We start from the raw sequence: 25822 nt of genomic DNA on the forward strand, positions 1-25822 counted from the left end.
AAGATTAAAATTAGGGCCTTCTGCCTAGATAACCCAATTCTTGATTTGGCTTCATGGAAATGTTTCATGGGGGAAAAAATGAAAAACAAAACGAAAAAACCTTGGTCCTTCTCCCCTATGGCACTGGAACAAACGGTCCCTCCTGTTGCCACCTAGGGCTCCGAGCCTTCCCTGCTTGTGAGGTGCAGGAGGGCTCTGCCCATCGTTCCAGCTCTGCTGAGGACTCTGGCCTGCATTCTTTGTAGGCTGGATGTCCGGTCTTGGGTACTTGCAGTGTGGACAACTGTCAGAGCCCGTGCATCTGTATTCAGATCTTGAAACTAGACCAACCAGGCAGATCGAGGGGAAGGGGCCGGCAGAAGGTTGGCATGGGCAGATGAAAATGTACCTGGAGCCTTTCCCAGGGCCCCGGCACAGTCGTCAGCTTCTCTCCTCACCCAACTGCACCTCTCTCCCCCCTTTCCTCGGCTCTGCTTACCCTCCACAAGGGTATGAAGACAGTCACCTCCAGCCCCTCGCTCACGCCATCCCAGACACCTGAAGGCCAGCACTGGGGTTCTGTCTTGCTCTCTACCTGGCTCCCAGCCGTGGGGAGTTGACCCATCTTTCTTGCTCCTTGCCCCTTTCATTCGCCGAACTCACCTGGAGGGACTCCGTGAGTGACCCAGGAGGCCTGGAGTTTCATCTTCTCCTGACTTTCGTACGGGCCAAACAAAAGGCCGTCCCTTTCCTGTCGGAGGTAGTAGGATCCTTCCAGGTCACGGAGTACTGGGAGCTCTCGTTTCAAAGCTTTCACTTCCGGTATTGTTGATGTGACCACGTATTGATGTTGTACAGGGATGAGAGGATGCTCTAGTCCAATCATTTTGCCTACTTCACGAGCCCAAAATCCTTAAGTGAGAAAATCATTTAAAAATACATCACCACGTGTATACATATACCTATGGCATTGATATAGCAATTTGTATTTAGAATCATCTTCATTGTTTATGTGGTTCCAGTGCTGGAGATCAAACCAAAGGCCTGGTACATGCTTGCCAGGTGGAGCTCTACCACTGAGCCATATCCCCAAGCTTCTAAGTATCTTTGGACATTGAAAAATTGAATGGGAGGGAAGACAAGACAATAGTGGGCATTGTCCAGAGTTCTGATGATTATCTGCAAATCAAAGGCACTCCTTCCATGGAAAAACTTATTATTCACAAGCTAAGATGATCAGAAAAAAATGAAAGGGAAAAAAAGTAACCCAAACATTATATATATATAAAAAAAAAAATACAAGAAAGGTGGTACAAGCCCTGCCTGTAGACAGAAACAGTTAGGCAAAGGGCAAGTCCTTGTGTGGATGTGATCAGTACAGCTCAGAACATGACCACCTGAGGCAGCTCTCCAAGTCAGCTCCTACACCCTCCAAACCTGCTCACCTCAAATTGTTGAGTCAAGGCTCTTCTGTTGACTTAAAATTTAGAGTCTATGTACTTTGGGAGCGAGAACAAACACATTAAGTTCTGCTACTTCAAGAGTAATAGTGAGCTCGTGAAGTTCCTTCTTGGAAAGCACTGTAGTCAAAAAAGCAAGAGAAACTGGTAGGGAAGCTCAGTGGTGAGACTTTGAGATATGTATGAGGCCCTGGGTTCATCCCTAGCACAGCAGAAAGGGAAACAGCAGGATGGAGACTGGGCACATCAGTTCCTAAAGAAGATGTTTTCCCCTGCTCATCATTTCCCAAGGCTAGACCTGGATATGTATGTCTGAAAGACCCTAGAGACTATGACCATCAAATCTAAATGCTTTGCTGCTGCAAGACTTTAATGTCTGTGTGTGTGTGTGTGTGTGTGTGTGTGTGTGTGTGCGTGTCTTTTTTTAAAACATGGGGTTACATGTAGCTAGAGCTGGCCTCAAACACAATGTAGCCCAGGTTGGCACTGAACTTCTGAATTTCTGGCCTCCATCTTCCTAGCCAAAACTCCAGACTTAAGGCACAGCACACAATTAGCAAGACATTATTTTAAATAAACACCACATCTTTACCAATAAAAGGGTATTTCAGCATCTAAAATGATCAATGAGGGGGTTTTTTGGACAAAGGAGAGTGGTGTTGCTTCACCCATCAATTAATTATTTGTAGGGAGGGACTTCTGTTGACCGGCTTGTTTCATAGCAGTTTTGAGTAATTATCAAAGGACCGGCAAACCCTCTCAAATACTGCTGTTTTTTAAGTTGTAGTCTAAAATTTCAAGTTTCTGTTTCTGCTTTTTAAAAGGATCTGGCAAAGGGTTCTGAGGTTTTCATCATTACATAGCTCAAGGCTAGGGATGGAAGTACCCATGAGTCAGCCTGGGAACCCAGAGCAGGTCCCCAGAGTAGGTCCCCAGAGTAGGTCCGCAGAGCAGGTCCCCAGAGCAGGTCCCCAGAGTAGGTCCCCAGAGTAGGTCCCCAGAGTAGGTCCGCAGAGCAGGTCCCCAGAGTAGGTCTGCAGAGCAGGTCCCCAGAGCAGGTCCCCAGAGCAGGTCCCCAGAGCAGGTCCGCAGAGAGCCAGCCCTTGTCTCCATTTGAGCAAATGCCATCTATATGTTCTGTTGCTCAGTTTTGGCCTGTCAGGTTGTTCACACTTGAGTAATCACCCACCACAGGCTGCCCTTTGTAAACTTGGAATCCAACCTGTGGGCATCAGAGGCATGTGCTGGTCTTCAATAATTTATAGACTTAATTTACTGTTTCCTGTTGAAAGGTACGAATTACCAACATTGGGGTTTTGTAGGAAAATATAGTAAAGCTATATATTGTTGTTATACACACTAGGACAGTTTTTAAATCTAAAGTCAAACATTTAGCCAAGTAATTCAAAGTAATGCATGTCCCCAATCTAGTTGTTCCCATTAAAAACATAAATTGAAGAAAATAAATTCTGTCCTATTCAAACATAATTACAAATTTCTGAGTTCGATGCCTTGCTTATTAATGCATTTTATCATTAAAATAAACTATCCATGTTTGCCCGCAGCTCGTCTTACTGTATTGCTTTAAATCCCACAAGATTCCCACCAGTTACCCTTTGGTGTTGGAGTGTGAGACGCCTCCTTTTCTGTATTGAATTAATCTAAGTCCAACCAGGATTATACTTCAACTCCTGCCAGAGCGCCCGGCAACCAAGGTCAATGCAGAGAGTCAAGCATCGAAAAAAATCATCCTAAAAGGAAGTCACTGAAGGGCCCATAAGGGGGAGCATAGAAAACGGCCTCTGTTTAAAAGGGTGCAGAGCTGGTCATGTACCTCAGTGGTAGAGCCTTTACCCAGCATGTATAAGGCCCTATGTGTGATGCCCAGACACACATACACACACAGACCCACACAGACACACACACACACACACACACACATGCACGCACGCACGCACGCACGCATGCATGCACGCACATGCTTGTGCATGAATGCACATGCATGCGTACTAATTTAGCAAAGATACAGTAATGGAAATAAACGAGATTAGAATGGAGGGAGGTTGATTCAGGACCAGATTTACTTCTTCAAGATGCCCTGTGCACAGTGACAAAGGTCTCGTCTGATACGGTGACAGGCAGAACGCAGCAACTCCTTTTGGATAAACACGAGGCTCCATGTGAGGGTCATTCCTGATTTGTCATTCTAGAGAAATTCTTAAATAAAATTTACAGAGTTTTTTCAGGTTTAATGAGTCAGCCAGACACAAAGTCAAGAGGCACTTTCCTTACTGTGGACAAGAAAGCTTCACTTCACAGTGAGTGGCCTCTGAGTGTGCTAGGCCATGTCTCCATGCCGTGTCCCTGTGTTCTGTATCCCTGTGTCCTGTGTCCTGTGTCCCTGTGTCCTGTGTCCCTGTGTCCTGTGTCCTGTGTCCCTGTGTCCTGTGTCCCTGTGTCCTGTGTCCTGTGTCCCTGTGTCCCCGTGTCTTGTGTCCTGTGTCCTGTGTCTGTATCCTGTGTCCCTATGTCCCTGTGTCCCTGTCCTGTGTCCTGTGTCCCTGTGTCCCTGTGTCCTGTGTCCCTGTGTCCCTGTGTCCCTGTGTCCCTATGTCCCTGTGTCCCTGTCCTGTGTCCTGTGTCCCTGTGTCCCTGTGTCCTGTGTCCCTGTGACTTGTGTCCCTGTGTCCTGTGTCCCTGTGTCCTGTGTCCCTGTCCTGTGTCCTGTGTCCCTGTGTCCCTGTGTCCTGTGTCCTGTGTTCTGTGTCCTGTGTTCCTGTGTCCCTGTGTCCCTATGTCCCTGTGTCCCTGTCCTGTGTCCTGTGTCCCTGTGTCCTTGTGTCCTGTGTCCTGTGTTCCTGTGTCCCTGTCCTCTGTCCTGTGTCCCTGTGTCCTGTGTCCCTGTGTCCTGTGTCCTGTGTCCCTGTGTCCTGTGTCCCTGTGTCCCTGTGTCCTGTGTCCTGTGTCCTATGTTCTGTGTCCCTGTGTCCCTGTGTCCCTGTGTCCTGTGTCCTGTGTCCTATGTTCTGTGTCCCTGTGTCCTGTGTCCCTGTGTCCTATGTTCTGTGTCCCTGTGTCCTGTGTCCCTGTGTCTTGTGTCCTGTGTCCTGTGTCCCTGTGTCCTGTGTCCCTGTGACCTGTGTCCTGTGTCCCTGTGTCCCTGTCCTGTGTCCTGTGTCCCTGCGTCTTGTGTCCTGTAACCTGTGTCCCTGTGTCCTGTGTCCCTGTACTGTGTCCTGTGTTCTGTGTCTCTGTGTCCTATGTCCCTATGTCCTGTGTCCTGTGTCTCTGTGTCCTGTGTCCCTGTCCTGTGTTCCTGTGTCTTGTGTCCTGTGTCCTGTGTCCCTGTCCTGTGTCCTATGTCCCTGTGTCCTATGTCCCTGTCCTGTGTTCCTGTGTCCTGTGTCCCATGTCTCTGTTTTTCTGTGTCCCTGTGTCCCTGTCCTGTGTTCCTGTGTCCTGTGTCCTTGTGTCCCGTGTCCCTGTGTCCCTGTGTCCTGTGTCCTGTGTCCTATGTTCTGTGTCCCTGTGTCCTGTGTCCCTGTGTCCTGTGTCCTGTGTCCCTGTGTCCCTGTGTCCTGTGTCCTGTGTCCCTGTGTCCTGTGTCCCTGTGTCCCCGTGTCCTGTGTCCCTGTGCCCAAGCAAGGTGTGGAATAAAGTAGATTCCAGCTCATTAATAAAGCTGTGGGTAGAAAAGGGCAGTTATTCTGCTGCACACTAAGATGTTAGAGCACAGAGAGTCCCTCCTCAGGCCTGCGTCCTCACAACTAGGGTCACACGAAAAAGAAAACAAGAAAAGAGGGGAAGGGAGTGGGAGGAGAGGAAGAGAAGGGAAGGGCAGAGGAGGGATTAAAAATGGATAAATGAATGTGCAGTCTGTGGCTCAGTGGCACGACACTTAGCGTGAATGAGGCCCTGGGTTCAGTCCTCAGCAACAGCCCCCAACCCCGCCCCTACCACAGCCAAAGAAAAGGTCTTGAAAAAATCATCTAGTACAGACAGTACAGTTTAAAGTGCAGCGTCTAGACCAGGGATGTAGCTCAGAGCTAGGACACCAGCATCCTGGCTAGTTTTATGTCAACTTGACCTAAGCCAGAGTCCTTTGGAAGAGGGAACCACAACTGGGGAAATGTCTCTGTAAGATTTGCTGGAGACAAGCTTGTGGAGCATTTTTAAATTAGTGGCGGATGTGGGAGGGCCCATCCACATGGGTGGTGCTGTCCCTGGGCTAGGGGTCCTGCCTGGGGTGTAAGGAAACAAACTGAGCAAGCCTTGTAAGTAAGCTACGCTCCTCTGTGGCTCCTGCTTCAGTTCCTGCCTCTGGGTTCCTGCCCCAACTTCCCATGGCGATGGGCTATGAGGGGGGAGTACAAAATGAAATAAACCCTTTGCTCCCCAATTTGTTTTTGGTCATGGTGTTTTTTCACAGCAAGAGAGACCCTCACTAAGATAACCAGCCCAGCTTGTGCAAGGCCCTGGGCCCAATCCCCAGCATTTCAAAACAAAATACATACAATAAATACACTTTGCAAACCCCCAGCTAGACTGCCTAAATTAAAATCTTTCTGAAGCCTGGGAAACATTCCAAGGTGATCCCCAGGTACCCTACTTACTTGACAAGCACATTCCTTAGGAAGTCATTTCCTAGTGAATGTTTGCTAGACGGTTTTGGGCAAAAGAAAGGAATAATCTATTGATTAGCACCAAGAAGCCATGATAACATGATGCTAACGTTCCCCAGACAAAGGCAAAAACTCTCAAGGACATAGGCATTACAGTCCTAATTATTATCATTATAACTAATGTTTTTACTGTTTTCCACATATACCCTGCCCTGGGTATTTTGCATTTTACTGTCCACAATAACTTTTTGAGAAGTTATTATTATCTTTTATAAGTTGCTAACTTGCCTCAAGCACAGGTTTGGCAAAGCGTGTGTCTCTGGACCAGAGTGCCTCAGTGCTGTGGACAAAGCCGGAAACACATCAGCAAACTCCCCAATCTTTGTTCTCACTCACTCCTTACAGGCATCCCAAAGACTCAGCAGCCTTCACGTTTCTCACAGTGTGACTGTGCTTCTGAGTCTGCATCCTGGTTCCTTTAATTGGATTCCAGAGCTACCCTCAGGACTTTGCCCCGAAGGTGTGTGGCATCTTGGTCTCATTGAGTAACTCTGGGAAGTGTTCCAGCTGCCGCACTCCGAAACCATTAACACGATGCTTGCTTTTATTCAGAAAATTGATCTTATTAAAACAGCATCCGTGCTACAAGAGGGGCATATGTGGATCTCTGCCAATTACCAAGGCCAAAGCTTACCTTATAGAATGCCTCCAGCCTTCAGAAAAAGCTTCTTGAAAACACAGATAGAAATACACACACACACACACACACACACACACACACACACACACACACACCTTACTTCCCAGGGCCTACTAATATGTAATCAATGACTTGCACCCAGTGGAAGAAAAGGAAGAGAAAATAGGAAGGATAGATTATAGATAGTTGAAGATTGGGTGTGAATGGGATGGAGTTGAGAACTGAGACAGGGCAGCTCACACAGCTTTCAGCAAGGAGCTTCCTAGAGTACCACAGAGAAAGAGTAAAGGTGTTGGGCAGCTGTGAGGAGCCAAGTATGAAGGGAAAGACAGCCACCCTATGCAGGGCCATCATTAGAATCAGAACCCTAGAACACATCTTCCCAGGCAGCTCAGACAGCCTTTTGCCAGGGCTGTCTGCACTGCTTTCCCAAGCCCTCAGAATTTCACTGTTGCATAGAAAACGACACCTGATGACCAGTTCCTGGGCTCAGGTCAGATGTCTTCGGAGCAATTCTCACTTAGCTCTTCAGAAATGCTTTAGATGTCATATTATGCAGTTAAAAAGAAATGTTGCCATGGTACCCTATTACATAAGTAATTTTATCCATTTTAGAAAAGCAATGGGTAAAGGTGTTAAACTGAGAGTTATTTCTCAAAATATACATTATGGCTTCATGAGTTCCTGAAGCATTGTGTTGAAACAAAACACAGTGGGCCTCTGTGCAAGCTTGCCTAAAATAAGTGCAGGTGTTGATTAGTAATGTCTGCCACAGGAACTGGATATGGAGGTCTCAGCATTATCACTGTGAAAGTAGCCAAATGTTTTAAGAGTAAATTTAGGAGACCATAAAATGTTACAAACTTACAAAGAACCTTTGTTATTTGGTAGTGTTGATGGGATGAATGATTTCAAAGTCTAGTCTTCTTCTTCTTCTTCTTCTTCTTCTTCTTCTTCTTCTTCTTCTTCTTCTTTTCAGTTTTTTTCGAGACAGGGTTTCTCTATGTAGTTTTGGTACCTGTCCTGGAACTAGCTTTGTAAACCAGGCTGGCTCGAACTCACAGAGATCTGCCTGGCTCTGCCTCCCGAGTGCTGGGATTAAAGCAACTGCCACCACCACCTTTTAAGCTAACTTATACTAGAGGTTCCCAAGGACCATGGGACAGAGGAGTGACAGACGGAGAATCAAGGGAAGTTTAAGGCTGGACTCAATTGCTTCTACTTTTTAGACAAGTTTTATAATGTGTTTAATAATGTTTTGAAAGGTAAGGGGTTAAAAGTTTTTGATTAGTCAAAGTGATCTTTGGATAAGAGACAGAATGAGAGAGCAGAAATGATCAAATCTGCCTCAAAAGGTAAACTAAGAACAAGTTACTTGGTAAGAAACTGGAACAGTGGAATTTAGGTTTGTTTGCTTGCTTGGTTATTTGTTTTGAGGCAGGGTCTCAAGTATCCCAGGCTAGACTCAAACTACCCAAGTAGCCAAGAAAGACCTTGAACTTCTGATCCAAGGGCTTCATGCATGCTATGCAATCACTCTACAGATTGAGCTCCATCCTTAGTCTCTAGAATTTGATCGTGAGCATAACCAGTAAAGGATAAAGGTAAAATCTGAAAGGAGAAGAAGCCTAAGTTGGCAAAACACAATTTAGACCAGAAGGGACTACATTGGTGAGGATGGAGGGTAAACCGAGGCAGAGTGGCAGAGAGGGCTGGTGGCTTACCGGCAGCATTCACAATTCTATTTGCTCTCACAGACCCTTGTGGAGTTTCCACATCCCATGTCCCATCTGGCCTGGGCTTCAGAGATGTCACTGGTGCGGGATACTTTAGAAGGGCCCCGTATTTCCTAGCCCCAGCAGCCAGGGCCATTGTCATTGAGTAAGGATCAATGTGACCATCTCCTGGATTATACAGTCCAGCTAAAATCTAAACCAAACATAAGAAAGTCAGTATTCAAAGAAATGTATATTTATTCCTCGATGCAAATATATCCTGCTAAACAGATGTTTAGCAAGACTAGACTTTAAAAGTGCATCAGTGGCTAGAGGTGTACATAGCTGTGTGGCAGAGGGCTGCCCTGACATGCACAGGCCCCTGGGTTTTGATTCCAGCATGGAGGGAAAACATCTTGAAAGCAGTTGGGATGCCTGTTTTCTAAGTCCTACTCAGACTTGAGCAAGATTCACAATAAGAGTTGAGTGACTGGTCACAATGACAAGCCACAGGATAACGCCTTGCCGTGGTCTCCAATAGTGGGACATATGCCACTAAGAACACAGTCTAGTTTCCGATTCTCCCTGCAGCTATTCTCTCCAGCAGTGGCTGAAGCTAACATTAAGTTCTAGTCAATGGAAATGCAAAGGGAAGAGTTACATGGCAGCTTCCATAAGCCACTCCAAAAAGACAACTAGTGTATGTCCATCTTTGTTCCTTTCTCCACCCTGGGGTCTGGAATTCAGATATGATGGCTGGGCTCTAACTGCCATTGTGGAATAATAACACAAGAGTCACATCCCAGGAATGACAAAGCAGTGATCCAGAAGGTGACTTGATCCTTGAGATCTTGATGACTTTGTAACTACTCAATACATTCTTAGTTAGGGTTCTTATTGCTGTGATGAAACACCATGACCAAAATCAACTTGAGGAGGAAAGGGTTTATTCATCTTAGGCTTCTAAATAACAGATCACCATCAAAGGAAGTCAGGACAGGATCTCAAGCAGGGCAGGAGCTGATGCAGAGGCCATGGAGGGGTGCTGCTTACTGGCTTGCTTCTCATGGTTGCTCAACCTGCTTTCTGATAGAACCCAGGACCACCAGCCCAGGGATGGCACCACTCACCATGGGCTGGGCACCTCCCCATCAATCACTAATTAAGAAAATGTCTTACAAGCTTGCCTATAGCCTGGTCTTATGGAGTCATTTTCCTCATTGAGGGTCCCTCCTTTCAGATAACTTTAGTTTGTGTCAAGTTGACATAAAAGTGGCCAGGACAAATGCTTAAATGAAAGGGAAATAGACTTGCTTAAGCATTATTTTTTCAGTTTCTCATGTTTAAAGCCAGATCTAATTCTAGCTGACATATCAGTTATAACATATTTAATTATTCAATACTGTAAATAAATTTGCGTATTAATGCTTCTCTGATATCAACTGGGTCTGATGGTGCTGGTCTGTAATCCTAGCTACTAGGAAGGCTAAGGCAAGAATTCCAAGTTCAATACCTGCCTGGAATAGAGTGAGTTCAATGCCAGCTGGGCAGTTTGGGGAGACCTTGTCTCAAAATAAAGGGCAAACAATGGGCTGAGAGGGTAGTTCAGTACTGGAGTGGTAGCCTAGCAAATGAAAGCACCAGGTTTCCGTCTCCCCCGTATCATGTGCACACATATACATATGCTTGACGAAGATGCATACTCAGTTCATAAATCAACAATGACTTCGTGCACATCTGCTCTGTGTTAAGGCTTCAGCTTAGGTCTTGTGAGAGAACTAATAAAGGATGGGAATGAATTGACAGAGTCATGCTATAATGAGATCTCATCTACTGGACAAGAATTTGCCAACAACTATGAAAACGGAGTCTTGACAAATATTTTTTCCTGCATCTGTTTAAACTATATTGTGCTCTTTGCCCTTTGTTAATGTGATGTTACTACATTATACTGACTGACATTTAGTTTTTAAACCAATTTTGCATTCCTGGGACACACTCCATTTGACCATATTGTAGCATCCTTGGTACAATTTACTGTATTTTTGTTAAAGACTTTCACATCTATATTCATAAAGGACTATAGTCTGTCTTTTCTTCTGATGTTTTTTTGTCTCGTTTTTATGTCAGAGACATACTAGCTTTATAGGTTGTGTCGAGAAGTATTCAATTCTAATTTTAGAAGACTTTGTGAAGGATTGTTATTAATACCACTTGGCCAAGGCTCATCTTTTTCTGAGTTTTTTTCTTACTATAATTTAGTCTTCGTACTTATGGGTCCAGTGCAAAAGACTTGGGGTTTTAATGGAATTCACACTCCTGACGACTTGCAAATGTCACACTGGTGTTTTGTAACGACCATGTCCTTGTAGTGATCCCATGTCTGTTTGGTTTGGCACTCTGTCCCTGGTCCATGTGTTTCTATTGCCTAATATCTTTGAGAAAACCCTGTAATGATGAGAGCTTCTAGGGAAGTGTTGCAGGGTTGACATATAAAGAGACATAAATGGATTCTTAGTAGCGTAGTGGAGGTGGATTTCAATGAAGACCCTGCTCTCACACAACCCCATCGACAAGGAGTTCCCATGGCCTGTAAAGACTCCCAAGAGCACAGCACTCTGGCACCCACAGCAGTTACACAAACACTCAGAGACAGGACTACGACACAGTCACTATCAGGATAACAGCTGTCTGCTTCCCTAAACAACCCGCTGGATACCCATACCCAGGACGTCTGCACAGTACAAGTCAGAGGACCCCGGTTCAAATCTTTCCTCTAGCAATTCTGAACTGAACAAACTCATCCCACTGTGTAAACTATTTAAGACTCTGCTTTCCGGGCCATAATAGCCAGATTTTTCATAGGAGAGGCTTACCATGGTCTCTGTTGCATAAATACTACTCTAGTAGATGTTAATGCTGCTGTCATTATGCTAAAAGGATGGTCACCCAGGAAGGAAACACATTACCTTTCCTGTCAAGTGGATTCTCTTAAGGAAATTCAGAGTTGATCTAAATCTGTGCCTGGCACAGTCTGAAAGGAAAGAACAGCCAGGAGCCAGGAAGTGTATGAAGATGGTACAGGGCTTCCTGGGTTTTAAAAATTCAGTAACTCCTTTCTAGACTCCTCATAACAGGATATCATTCTCTTTGAAGTCCCCCAACAGACAGCTGGTGTGTGGAAGGACTTCAGTCTGAGGGATCCGGTCCTAGAAAGGCTTTGAAATGTTTCTTTAGTCACCACAGGCAGAAACTAAAAGGGTTTTCATCACCCCTGCGTATATTACTTAGTAACAGCTCACCTTGTGATTTGCCCACATTCCAGGATCAATCACCTCGTGTTGCCTTTCTAAATGTATGCATGGATTATTTTTACTTTTAACTTATTAAACTCATAAATTCACTGAACTCATTAAAATACATTTAAAAATAATTTTAGCTCAAGTTGACAAAGTGAAATTGCCCTTCAAATAAACATCTTGTTCAAGCAGGGCAGTGGTGGCCTTTAATCCCAGTACTTGGGAGGCAGAGGCAGGCAGACCTCTGAGTTCAAGGCCAGCCTGATCCACAAAGAGAGTTCCAGAACAGCCAGGGTTGTTACATAAAGAAAATCTGTCTCAAAAAAACCAAAACCAACCAACCAAACAAATAAAATACCTTGTTCATGTTGAGTAAAGGGAACATCTCTTGGATTTTTTCGGGCTCAATAATATACTGTTCTGTGGCATGCCAGTTGGTCCGCGTCATTTGATATTTAAATTCATCTACCCTTACAGGTGTTGTAGCAAGTCTGATACTACCTGGTTGATGGAATCCCACCACCTGTGACAATAATTCCAATAAAAGCATGTCAATAAAATATCCTCTGGCACTCCAACACAGTTTTCCAACACAACAAAAACTCAAGCGAGTAAAAGAGAAATTCACTATGTGGCAAACATATTAATTACATAGGATATTTGTAGCTTATGAAGAGATATTCATTCAGCAGTAATTTACACCAGGCAGTACTGTAAGCCTGAGGTGCTGGGGGAACAAGAGAGGCAGAGCCCCTGATTGATGGAACTCTCCATCCACAGGTAAAGGCAGGGCAGTTAAGAGCATACAGATGCATGGACTGAGGGTTCAAATGCAGAGTGAAGGAGCAGTCCATGAAAAGGAGAAAGCCAGAGGGTTTAAGGAGGGACTCTAGAGAACCGACGTGCTGCTACAGTGAGAGCGATTGTAAGTTCACGCTCATTTGGCATTTCATAGTCTTTCCATTTGAAAAGTCTCGGTGAAGCCCGGGGTCACAGAACAAGAGGGCAGTCCTGGTCTTCAAGTTGCTCACACTCTGCAGGGAAGATCAACAATAAAGTAACGATGACAGTGGGACGGTGTGTTAGAAGAGTGTGCACACACACTGTGTGTAAGAAGAGTGTGCCCACAAGCTGTGTGTAAGAAGAGTGTGCCCACAAGCTGTGTGTAAGAAGAGTGTGCACACACACTGTGTGTAAGAAGAGTGTGCACATCATGCTGTGTGTAAGAAGTGTGCACACAAGCTGTGTGTTAGAACAGTGTGCACATACACTGTGTGTTAGAACAGTGTGCACACATGCTGTGTTAGAACAGTGTATACACACTGTGTGTTAGAAGAGTGTGCACACACACTGTGTGTTAGAAGAGTGTGCACACATGCTGTGTGTTAGAAGAGTGTGCACACACAGTGTGTTAGAAGAGTGTGCACACAAGCTGTGTGTTAGAACAGTGTACACACACTGTGTGTTAGAACAGTGTGCACACATGCTGTGTGTAAGATTGTACACACACTCCGTGGGTTAGAACAGTGTGCACACATGCTGTGTCTTAGAAGCATTTGGGGGTGGTCGTCCATGTAGGGTGAGGGGAAAGTGGTTCCAGTCAGAACAGGAAAAAAGAAAGCAACACAAATTTAGAAAGCAGAGGTGTGAGAGCACCTAGAACATTCCAGAAGTATACGCTGTTGAGAACAATTAAAGCTCAGGAGCAAAGGAAATAGAGACAAGAGAGGCTGTTAGAAAGTCAGGCGACGAAGGCTGGAAGTCCCAGACCCTGCTAAGCCTTTGGTCTGGCCATCAGCAAGAATAAATGCATGAAAACAATAGAAGCCTTTGATCTGAGCCCATGGAAACTTTTTAGTTTGTGAGTACAGTCAATATGAGAAGGGATGAAAATAAAGACAGGGAGGGGGCTTAGTGAGCTGTTTCTAAAGTCACGTGACAGTCCGCTCAGTCAGACCCTGTGCAATCCCCTTGCTGAAGTGTTCTCACTCTGTATTTTCTAGATATGGGAACTGGCCAAACAAAATTTGAAAAGTCGCTATTTATTATCTCTTCCTTTTCAAACAAATGAAGACTAGTTAATTACATGGGTAATACGCTTGAAGAAAATGAAGTGATGTGAACATCGAGCCCGGCTCTTCCCTGGACCTTCCTCTCTACCACAGCAAACACTGTACATGCGCCTGTATCTAAGTGGCCGAGCGCACAGACCACTTCAAACTAAGTGCGTTTACCTGTCCGGTTTCTTCTTCCAGCTTCTCGTAAAGTTTGATGCTGTCATAGTGTATCTTCTTCAAGTTTATCCCGGGGTGAAAGTAAGTTGTTAAGCCTGCCTTAAACAGAGAGAGGGAAGAAAAGGCTGGACTAAGTCGACATTTGCACAATGCTGATGACTTCTCTGCTAAGCAGCGATGTAATGCTGCTGAGAAATGAAGGCGTATAGCGGGGATGCAAGTAAGGACACATTGGTTGGAGACCCCAGAGCAGATGGCTCATCACAGGGTATATGAAGCAACTTCAACCACTCAAGTGGACTGTGCTGTGGGATGGTCTGTATGGCAAATGTGTTGCTAATTAGTCAATAAATAAAACACTGATTGGCCATTGGCTAGGCAGGAAGTGTAGGCGGGACAAGGAGAAGAATAAAGCTGGGAAGTGGAAGGCTGAGTCAGAGAGACACTGCCAGCTGCCACGATGAGAAACAGCATGTGAAGATGCCGCTAAGCCACGAGCCATGTGGCAAGGTATAGATTAATGGAAATGGATTAATTGAAGCTGTAAAAACAGTTAGCAAGAAGCCTGCCACGGCCATACAGTTTGTAAGCAATATAAGTCTCTGTGTTTGCTTGGTTGGGTCTGAGCGACTATGGGACTGGCAGGTGACAGAGATTTGTCCTGACTGTGGGCCAGGCAGGAAAACTCCATCTACAGGACTGAGAGCTAGCCCACAGACGTGTCCATGGAAAGCCTAAAAACCACTAGGGAAAGGATAGGTGGGAGGTTTAGAATATATGCTGCTGTTGATTGTTTTTTTATCTGAAATGCATGGGACCAGAAGTGTTTTGGCTTTGAGTTTGGGGCCCATCAAGATGGCTCAATGGGTAAAGGTACCTGCCAGCAAACCTGAGGAGCTCCATCTGCAGGATCCCCAGAGACCACTGGGTAATAAGGGAGGACCAACTCCTGCACATTGTCCTCGAATATTCATGGCACATGTGAGTGAACAAGTGCATGCACACACACACACACACACACACACACACACACACACACAAGTAAATTAATTAATTCCTGGGCAGTGGTGGTGCACACCTTTCATCCCAGTGCTTGGGAGGCACAGGCAGGTAGATCTCTGAGTTCAAGGTCAGTCTGGTCTATGGAGGGAGTTCTAGGAAAGCCGGGGCTACACAGAGAAATCTAGTCTGGAAAAACCAAAACCAATAATTAATTAATTAATCAATTAGTTAAATGTAATTTAAAAATATAGATTTTGAAATTTTAAATTTTGGATATTTGCATATATACAATAATGCCTTGTTATGAGAACCCAGGTCTATATAAAAAGAAATCTATTTGTTTCCTAGACACTTTATATATACATGATATTATACAATATTCCAAATAACTCTAAATAGGCAGCCCCTATACATACTCTTGTTGAATAAGCACTGATTAATTATTCTTTGGAAAAGATTGATTAATATTAGAAATGTTGTAGCCCCTTCCATCAACTCTGAGAGATGCAATGTAGCATCCAGACCAAGAATTCTAGGCAATTACACGAAGCAAGTGTTTTCTTAATTAAGTATCTGGGGTCTCATTTTTCAGCTAATGTATCTTGGGGAGCTCATCAGAACACATCTGTTCAAACTCAAATCCATTTAGGAATATTTATAACTTTCTCCTATGGGAATTTGGTTCTCTGAAACTAAAACTACTCCCATTAAAGTTGGTCAACCACCGTATAGAAACCAGACGCTCAATGCTTCTATCTAAACTTGTCGAAGCATCTAACATACACACAAGTGATGCTTCTGACAAGAATTCCATCCCAGTTCCTAAGCCATCTTGTAACGTGGCTCTGGTAAGAGTAGAAAAATGTTTCACTACAGAATGACTGCTGCCAGGGTCGTGGAAACATGGCCAAACCACTCTTTTCCTTTCACATGTTTGATATTCGGTGGTGCGTGACATTTTTTTGTGTTCTGACAAATAAAGCTTGCCTGGAGAGCAGAGGGTGGAACTAGCCATTAGTTAACCATAGAGGCCAGGGGGTGGTGGTGGTACATGCCTTTAACCCCAGCACTTGGAAGGCTCATGCCTTTGATCTCAGCACTTGGAAGATTCACGCCTTTAATTCCAGCACAATTGGGAGGTGGAAACGGGAATATAAGGCAGGTGGAGACAGGATCTTGTCCCTCTTTTCCATCTGAGGATTCGTAGAGGTAAGAAGTCTCTAGTGGCTGCTGCTCTGCTGATCTTTCAGGCTATTACCCCATTATTTGACTCTTGGTTTTTATTGACAAGACTAATTAAGATCATGCTTTAATTCAGTGTGTGTATGGACTTTCCTCATTCAATCAGGGAGCATCTCTAGCCTTCATGTATCTGCCACTGACCATAATTCTATCTTCAATGCATCTTCTACCCATAAATTGAGAAAATGAACGCTCACGAGAACTGGTTAAAGTTCTGATCCTGGAGATCCTGTAAGCCACAGCAGAGAGAGAGAGAGAGAGAGAGAAAGAGAGAGAGAGAGAGAGAGAGAGAGAGAGAGAGAGAGAGAGAGAGAGAGAGAGAGAGAGAGAGACTGGGCCTGACTTGAGCTTTTGAAACCCAAAGCTCACCCCTAGTGACACACTTCCTCCAACAAGGCCACACCTTCTAATCCCTGTCAAGTAGCACCACTCCTTAACGACCAAGCATTCAAATATATGAGCTTGAATAGGGGGCAATTCCCATTCAAACCACCACATCAGACCAACAGAAAGTTCCATTATCTACATCCATCTATACTGTATCTTCTGTTCCCCTATCCCAGAAACCAGGGGGTAATGAATTTTCATTTGAAAGAACCACATGGATTCATTAAAGACATTTAGCCCTGTGTACTTTGTTTAGGGAACAAATTCTTTTGGAAATACTTAGTCAAGAAAAAGTTAAATCCCTTACTGAAAGAGAATATCCATCTAGGAGCAGTCCATGCATCTCTCTATTTGCTGGGACAGTCCAGGAGTAAGTGAGTGGGCTTTTCTTAGCTGTATTAACTAGTTAGCAGTCTCTTACGTTGGCTTTTGTTTTTTCATTTGTGTTAAAAATCTAGAGCTATCCTTACAATGCTTCTACTGTGTTCAGAACATTTGAATATTCTTGCATACTGTCTACTGTTAATTAAACACCTGCTTTGTGACATTTGGACATGTGGAATACACAGTGTTTTTCTCTTCTGTGACTTCAACATGGATATAGTAAATGAAAAGTTTGAAAAAGGAGAAAAATACTGGTCTTAGCCTCCGGGCACATGGTTAAATGCCAAGCCACAGAACAGGGGACATTAAGAAGTAAAAGGGCTGAAGAGATGGCTCATTAGTTAAGACTCCCAGACACGGTTAAGGCCAGAGAAGTCTTCACAGCAAGAGATCCTTGGACTCCAATGACTTGAAGAAAAAACAAAAAACAAAAAACAAAAAACAAAAAAACAATAGCAGTTGGTAGAGAAGGTAAAGGAAAAGGCGGAGACAGAATCCTTCCTTTGGAAGCATAGCCCTTTGAAGCAGGGCGTGGCACAGGCTGCCATCCTAGTACTAGGGAAGTAGAAGCATGAGGATCAGGAGTTCAAGGTCATCCTTGGCTACATAGTGAGTTCAAGGCCAGTCTGGGCTACATGAGACTGACCCTGTCTCAAATACACACACACACACACACACACACACACACACACACACACACACACATTCTTGTTGACATAAATTTAAACTAACAAGAAAGGAACGCTCTTCCCTAGAGTGCCATGACAATTACCAAGTAAGAGAATCACGAAAGGGTGCTTCATAGTGGGGACTGTGTCGGAGGCTAACTCGTGGTGGTTTCCTGTCTTCCCGGGACCTCTACTGCCTCAGAAACTCAGCCATTGGCCTAAACCATAATCCCAGGGGCCCAAATTTTTTATTCATACACTTAGGCTCAGAACGTTTGCACATAACCATTAAAAATATTCTTATGCCTTTATTTACACATAACATGTAAATATAGGTTACTGTATTAATAGAGATCGTAAAGCACACTAAATGAGCTTGGGGTGAGTGGAGTATTTTAAATAAATTTCATCTTACTTATTGTGCCAGAAAGGTTTTGGATATTAAGCTCATGAATCACGTTTTTGATAGTGTTGTGATTAACGTACTTCATTATTGAGCTCTGTACACACTGGATTAACCTTTGAAAATACAGCCTGATTCTGGGCTTGCTTTACATCCAGAATGGTTTATTTGTTTGCTTGTTTTAATTCATTTTTGTTTTAAGCAGTCTGCCTGGGTAGCCCAGGCTGGCCTTAAACTTTCAATCTTCCTGTGCATTAGTTTCTTGTTGCTGGGAGCAAATACCAGACGGGAAGCCACTTGAGGAAGAAGAGGTTTATTTTGCCTTCCAGTTTGAGGATAACAGTCCATCATGGTGTGGAAGGCACAGAAGTGGGGTGAAGGCAGCAGCTGCATTTGCCCTCAGGAAGCAGCTAGCTCTGGAGGGGTGAGTGCTGGGTCTGAGCGCTCCTTCTCCTTTCCATTCAGCTGGGGACCCTGGCCCGTGGCATGATGCGCCCCACAGTCAGGAGGGTGTTCCCACCTCGATTAACACAATCTAGCAACACCCTCACAGATGTGCCCAGATGTTTGTCTTCTAGGTGATTCTCGAGTCTGACAACTTGACACATAGGATTAGCATTCTTCCTAGGCCTCCTGTACTTGAGACTGATTTCAGGGGCTAAGACAGCAGCAGATGTGCCTCTCAGTCCTGCATGGACCCAAGTGGAAGCAGTGTTCTCTATGTTTTAAATCTCCTCCTCCATTTCAAGCACCTGTTACTGCACTGACCTATACAAAGGTTTCTGGTGACCGCTGACTGTCATGTTCTTGTCTCTCCATTCTTGCTACAACCTGGAAAGTATCATGCTCTTTGTATTTTAAATACATGGGAACAAATCCTACTGGAATTCCTTACCAGAAAAAATTTTTTAACAGGTTAAAAATTGTATCTCTCACAAAGGAGAGACACCTCCCCCCACCACCCAGGAGATATCATTTAGTCTAGAAAATCTAACCATAATATTCACATTTCTTTTTTTTTTTTCTTGGTTTTTCAAGACAGGGTTTCGCTGTGTAGTTTTGGTGTATGTCCTGGATCTCGCTCTGTAGACCAGGCTGGCCTTGAACTCACAGAGATCCGCCTGGCTCTGCCTCCCGAGTGCTGGAATTAAAGGCACATGCCACCACTGCCCGGCAATATTCACATTTCTAACTAGCTCTTTTAGCATACTCTCTTCCCAACAGGGCTGCTTTGCAAGTTAGCTACCACCCTCTGTAAAGTATCATGCTTGTTCACCTATTTTTTCCTAGTGCTGGGATTAAGACTGGAGCTTTGCACTTACTCTTAGGCAGGCACTCTACCATTAAGCCACACCCCCAGACATAGCTTTTAAAACCTATATAACTGCTTTGTAGAAACCACCCGTATCCACTGAATTCCTGAAGATCAACACATTTGGAACATTTGCCTATTTGTACAAGAAATACGTGTTTAAAATCCACTGCCCTTTCCATCGTTGCCAGGTAAGAAATCTTTCCGTAGTGTGACGCTCTGGACCACAAGCAACTCCTCTTCCTCTGCTCACAAACTATACTACTTATACAAGTCTCAGTAAAGCTAGTCACAGTGATGGCCTCACATAGCAATCAAAGAAAGAGCCAAGATGAGCCCATCATGCAGAGCCAACCTGTCCCCAGAGAATCTTGGGATCTTAAGCAATATGTCATGCTGGGCGGTGGTGGCACACGTCTTTAATCCCAGCACTCGGGAGGCAGAGCCAGGCAGATCTTTGTGAGTTCGAGGCCACCTTGGTCTACAGAGCGAGATCCAGGACAGGCACCAAAACTACACAGAAAAACCCTGTCTTGAAAAACCAAAAAAAGAAAAAGAAAAAAAGCAATATGTCAATCACATCAGATGCTACTTGTGTTAGTAAAGTTTAAGTTCTTTCTTATGTATGTAAATAAGTGGAAAGTTCTAGATTATCTTCCATCGTAGGTCTTCCATCCTGGGATCTCTTAAAGATGGTGCTGTGATATCATTCCTGGGGAAGTGGAGGACCCTACTCTCCAAAACCACCTCTGATGCCATTTCTTGTGAACTGACGAAAGTGAGCAAGACCTCGGGATCTGCAGACTTGACTTTACTTTGAACATTCAGTCTCAGGCTGTGCAGACCTCCAGCCCTCACTTCCTGTTCCTTGTGGACGCTTACATCACAGAAGACATACGGAACTCCAGGGATGCTGCCTCCATTCTCAGTCTGTCCATTTTGCTGGTGCTCCAACTTTGCACAGTCCCAAACTGTTCCCAGATATGTCTGGGCTGAAAACTCTTGGCATGTGGAACGTCCTGATGTCATTCCTCACAGAGAAGGCTCCTGGACTTGTAAAAGCTCCCAGAACCAGTTCCTAGGACAGGTCCTGCCCTGTCCCTTATTCCAAGGGGCACAAATCACCCAGCTGCTGCGGTGTGACTCCGCACCGAGTACACAATCGTTCCCTGTTTGGCTCTGCTCACTGCCTTGTCTATAGGGGTGGGGCCAGGGGGTACTTTCCTCACTATTTTGCTGTCTCTTAGGGAAAAAAAAAATCTTTCACACAGTTAACTTCACATAAGGGACTATCATCTTCAAATCTTTGCCTGCTTGTCTTAAAGAGTTCAGGCTAAAGTGTGGACCTTGTATTTAGTGGGAGAGCTGGTGAAATCTCAGGGAATCCTGTAATCTACTCTGAAATGCAAGCCACACCAAATCCCTGTCAGGGAACAAATAAGCCATTCCACTTTGATGTGTATCTATCTGCCTGCTGCCACTAAGCAGTCAGGAAGTGTGAGGCGGTATAAGTACCATTTGCCTCAATTTGCCTCTGTCTAAAGATTCTTGCCTGGTTAACCTCTAAGCCCCCTGTACCCTGTTTCCTTCTCTGTTTGGTGTCCCTTCCTGTAGCTGTCTCCCTAGCTGCTGCTCCTGCATTCTGGACTCCTAGTTTCTCTTTTCTTTTTTTTTTTTTTTTTTTTTTATTTTTTATTTTATTTTATTTTATTTTTTTTTAGAGCTGAGGACCAAACCCAGGGCCTTGTGCTTGCTAGGGCTAAATTCCTAACCCGTTTCTTTTCTTTTCTTTTTTTTTTTTTTCTTTTTTTGAGACACAGTTTCTCTATGTAGCTTTGGTGCCTGTCCTGGATCTCACTCTGTAGACCAGGTTGGCCCAACTCACAGAGATCCGCCTGCCTCTGCCTCCCAAGTGCTGGGATTAAAGGCATGCACCACCACCACCACCCGGCGCAGTTTCTCTTTTCTTTAAGGCTCAGGTCCCTCTCTGAGTGTTCTCTGTGCCCGAGAGGAGGAAAGGACTGCTTTGTGCCCTTGTGTCCTCATTTCTGGGACCAACCGTGGTACCCTAACATAATCCTTCTGTCTTGAGTGATGACAAAATGTATACCGTGCTGGCTAGTTGCCTGTCAGCTTGACACAGGATATAGAGGAGGAAACATCGATTGAGAAAATATCTCCACAAGATGGAGTGTGGGCAAGCCTGTAGGGCAATTTCTTAGTTGGTGATTGACAGGAGAGGGCCCAGCCCATTGTGGATGGTGCCATCCTTGGCCTTGGGTTCTATAAGAAAGCAGGCTGAGCAAGCCATGAGGAGCAAGCCAATAAGCAGCATCCCTCCATGACATCTGCATCAGGTCCTGCCTCCAGGTTCCTGCTCTGCTTGAGTTCCTGCCCAACTGCATTTGATGATGAACTGTTAAATGAAACTGTGAGTGAAATAAACTCTCTCCTCCCCAAGTTGCTTTTGGTCATGGTGTCTCATCACAGCAATAGTGACCCTAAGGCTCACACTAAGGAAAAATTGGAGGCGGTAGACTTGTATTTAGAAGGACAACATGAGGTGTACACAGAAAATCTAGTTTAGGGATGTGAGATAAGCCTAGAGTGCCAGAGCTTCTGCAGGCGTGAGGACAGCAGTGGGAACCAGTGAAAGGAGATGCCTGTGCTGGGAAGACTGCTATGGGAAAGTGATGGGATGCCCATCCCCCTACACACACACTGAGGATGAGGGGTCGGAGGAAGAGGAGCTAGACTTGATGCTGTTTTTCTGGGAGCACTGGCTGACCAGTGGGATTAGAGACTGCAGCCAACTGAGCTTGAATCTGGATGGCACTGTTCACCAGCATTCAGCTTTGACAACCATTCTTATCTAGATACCTGGCCCGTGCTTCGAGTGTGTGCTGAGCATGAAGAGGCCTCAGGAGAGAGATCCTCTTTCCTCTCCTCATCACAGGAAAGCTGATTACGGAAAAAGACGGCCAATGAGACCAAGATCTTCCTCCAAATATGGATGGATAGAAAGAAAGACAGCAAGGAAGAAAGAAAGAAAGAAAGAAAGAAAGAAAGAAAGAAAGAAAGAAAGAAAGAAAGAAAGAAAGAAAGAAGGAAGGAAGGAAGGAAGGAAGGAAGGAAGGTAAGTAGGTGGGTAGATAGATAGATAGATAGATAGATAGATAGATAGATAGATAGCACAGTGACAATCATATCTTAGAATCTTCCTTTCCTATCCTTCGCAGTCAGGAGTAGCCTCCTGGTAATATGAAAACCATGCCAATCCAGGGCCTTTACCTAGGCCATTCTCCAGTGCAGCCCAGGCATCCTGCTTCACTAGAACAATGACTTGTGCTGACTACAGGGTGAGACTCTGTCACAAAAATACGAAACAAAACCAACTCAGAAAATGGAATGCATCAGAAAATGGAAACTGAAGGAACTTTCTGGAAGTTACCAGGGTGGAAAAATGGCAAAGCCAGGATCAGAATCCAGAATCCACATGTTCAACATAAAGGGTATCCAAATAACCATTTCCCACTTCCTGAAAGCACACCAGTTGGGTAACAATACACTTTCTGGTGAGGTGAGGGGGTCCAGTACTCTGAAGAGCTCTCTGTAGGAGCTGTGACTGGGAGGAACTGGTGTACACTTTTGGGGTGTTTCCTTACTGCGTGCCAGGTAGAGCCAGCTGTGAGCTCCGATTTCTCCAGCAGGACCACGTCTTTCATGCCGGCCTTGGCCAGATGATAAGCCAGACTCACGCCCACACAGCCGCCTCCAATGATCACTGTCTCTGCCGTGTCCTTCCATTCTGGGGGGGAGGGTGGGACTTCCTTTCTGGAAGACAGCGTTTTTAACAGTGGTGACTCACTTGTGCATAGCAGGTCCAGTTTGCATCTGATTCCCTTGCTTGCCTGTCTCTAGAACTTCACACCTACAGGCTGCACTTAGAAACTCGCACTTAGAAACCTGGGGCATCTGAACCCCGACTAGGCAACCTGCACTGAACGTGGCTCAGGGAATGAGCAGTGGCTGGGGGCAGTGGCTGCTTCTTTCTCAATCTAGACATCGTTTTTTCCCATTTAAAAAACACATTCTGGCAGGGTGGCATGTGCCTTTAATCCCGACACTCGGGAGGCAGAGGCAGGTGGATCTTTGTGAGTTTGAGGCCCGTCTGGTCTACAGAGCGAGTTCCAGGGCAGCCAGAACTAAACAGAGAAACCTTGTCTCAACAAACAAACAAACAAACAAAAAGCCCCCCCCCAAAAAAAAACAAAAAACAACAACAAAAAAAAAACCCAAAAAACCCCACATTCTGGGGCTGGAGTTCAGCTGGTAAAGTGCTTGCTGTTCAAGCATGAGAGCCCAAGTTCAATACTCAGGATCCACGCAAATGGGGTTGGGCATGTGGCCCCCACCTGAAATCTCAGCTCTGGTGAAGCAAAGACAAGAAGATCCCTGGGTCTTGCTGGCCAGCCTTCCTGGCCTAATCAGTGAGAGACTCTGTCTCAAAAAAACAGTTTGGAGAGCAGCTGAAGAAGGCACCCAACCTCTGGGCTGCACATGCCCACACCCTCCCCCACACACGCCTATTGATTTTAGTCTTAGAAATCCCCAGTCTTCATCCTCTTCTCTCTAGGGCTCCCCAAGCTGAAGGGAGATGGATGGAGAAGTATCCTCCTCTTCTGGCTTCTCTAAGTCATCGGTTTGCAGAATGGTCTTCCTGGCTGCCCTGTGAGCTTTTTGAAGGCAGGCAGGGACAATATCATATTCGTCACTGGTCTCAGCCTCCTCCCAGTGCCCACATCCCATAGGTATGTCCAGTGAACACATCTGATCATTTTCATGACTTGTTCCCAGCCCTCTCCTGGCACGCCTTCCCTACACAGGTCCCCAAAGGGTGGCGTTCTGGCATTGGCATTGCTCTTAGGGTAGAGGGGCTTGTTGGTCATTGCCTCATTTCCTTCAGTGAATTTCCTCTTTTATTTATCGCGTGCTTCCTGCCTTCCTAGGGCTGGACACACAGGGCCTCGGAGCTCCGAAGCTCACAGCAGAGCCAGGAGATGAAGCAAGTGAACTAGAAATGTGGACCTCACAGCAACGAAGCACTCTTTGAGTGGAGGTGCAGGTTGCTGCAGCATCCATCAACAGGAAGGCACGATGGGGCTGGATGAGGAAGGATAAAGGGGCGGGGCATGAAGGCTCCCAGACTACAGGGGCAGCTGTGGGCAGGTCAGCACACAGAAGGGCTGGACTCTGAAAGGCCACTGAGGCTGCACACGGAGGGGCCTCAAGGGTGCATCTGGCTCCCCTAACACAAGGAACACTCAGTCAGTCCTGTGAAGCATGACCACAGAATGTGATGTATTAATTCCTTAATTCTTTCCTGGTCACCAGTCTCTTATTCCATTAGCATCTAACATAGAAAGTCACGATATGAATTAATAAGAATTCTGGGAAGATTCACCATGGCATATTTGGTGACACCAAACCAAAAGTTGTCATTTTAAGGTTAAGGTTTTATTGTTGTGTTGTTTTGTTTCAAGCAGGGTTTCTCTGTGTAGCCCCCAGCTGTCCTGGAACTCACTCTGTAGACCAAGCTAACCTTGAACTCACAGACTGCCTGCCTCTGCCTCCTGAGTGCTGGAAAGAAAAGCATGCGCCCCCACTGCCAGCTTAAGGATAAGTTTCAAAGTGAGAAAAAAGCAGTCTGGAACCTTCCCTCGGACGGACACGATAGTAAGTGCTGTGCTTGTCTAATCACACCTTATTTGGGAAAAGACGATATGTTTATCTGATGAAGATTGAATTGTTGAGCATCTTGTTGTCTGAATTCTAATCTGCCTTCAGAGTTTGTCAGACAAATCTCACATTTTCCACGCAGGTTTAACGACATGGAGTGTGACTTTGTATTCAGACACACAATTTCAGACTGACAGAAAAGTTGTCAAGCTTGTAGAAGGAACTCATAGAACTCTCTTTTGTGGTGGTTGTTTCGGGTTGGTTTTTGAGACAAGGTCTCACTTCCACAGCCTACGATGGCTTTGAAGTTGACATCCTGCCTCAGCCTCCCGAGTCTGGGACTTCAGGCTTTTACCAACACTGCCAGTCTGCTTCACAGTTCTTAGAAGAGAAATGTCATCTCTGATGACTCAACCTTTCAGAATAGATGCATATGCCATATGAATATAAACACTCCCACACACATAATAGTGAATAAAGCCTTTAATGTTACACTGTATTTGTCTAATCAGTTTTAAACAACTTAACCCAAGGCCAACAACTTTTATCCCCTTCTGTCTTTGGTGCAGTTTCCCAATTGTGATGCTTTTGCAGCTCATGAATCTCTCTTGTGCGTTCCTTCACTTGGGGTTTGCAGCACCCCTGTAAGCCAGGCAGAGCAGGATTAGCATCCTGT

At 45.2% G+C, this 25822-nt stretch overlaps 1 protein-coding gene and 1 long non-coding RNA gene across 2 annotated transcripts in view; both read right to left on the minus strand.

Moving 5' to 3' along the window:
• Positions 1 to 25822, minus strand: part of Dmgdh (dimethylglycine dehydrogenase) — a 71190-nt gene that overhangs the window by 44073 nt on the left and 1295 nt on the right. The window contains exons 3-7 of the mRNA XM_059276301.1: positions 23073 to 23241; positions 14010 to 14108; positions 12134 to 12298; positions 8486 to 8690; positions 643 to 891 (exon numbers count right to left, since the gene is read on the minus strand). Of these exons, the coding sequence (XP_059132284.1) occupies positions 643 to 891; positions 8486 to 8690; positions 12134 to 12298; positions 14010 to 14108; positions 23073 to 23241 (887 nt within the window). The remainder of the gene's footprint in view (positions 1 to 642; positions 892 to 8485; positions 8691 to 12133; positions 12299 to 14009; positions 14109 to 23072; positions 23242 to 25822) is intronic.
• On the minus strand, positions 18239 to 20253 carry LOC131921679 (uncharacterized). Its single transcript, XR_009382059.1, has 2 exons — positions 20142 to 20253; positions 18239 to 18926 (listed from the first exon to the last, which is right to left on the minus strand). It is a non-coding gene; the product is annotated as an uncharacterized LOC131921679 (long non-coding RNA).

This window comes from Peromyscus eremicus, chromosome 11, assembly GCF_949786415.1.
Source record: "Peromyscus eremicus chromosome 11, PerEre_H2_v1, whole genome shotgun sequence".
Classification (NCBI taxonomy): Eukaryota; Metazoa; Chordata; class Mammalia; order Rodentia; family Cricetidae; genus Peromyscus; species Peromyscus eremicus.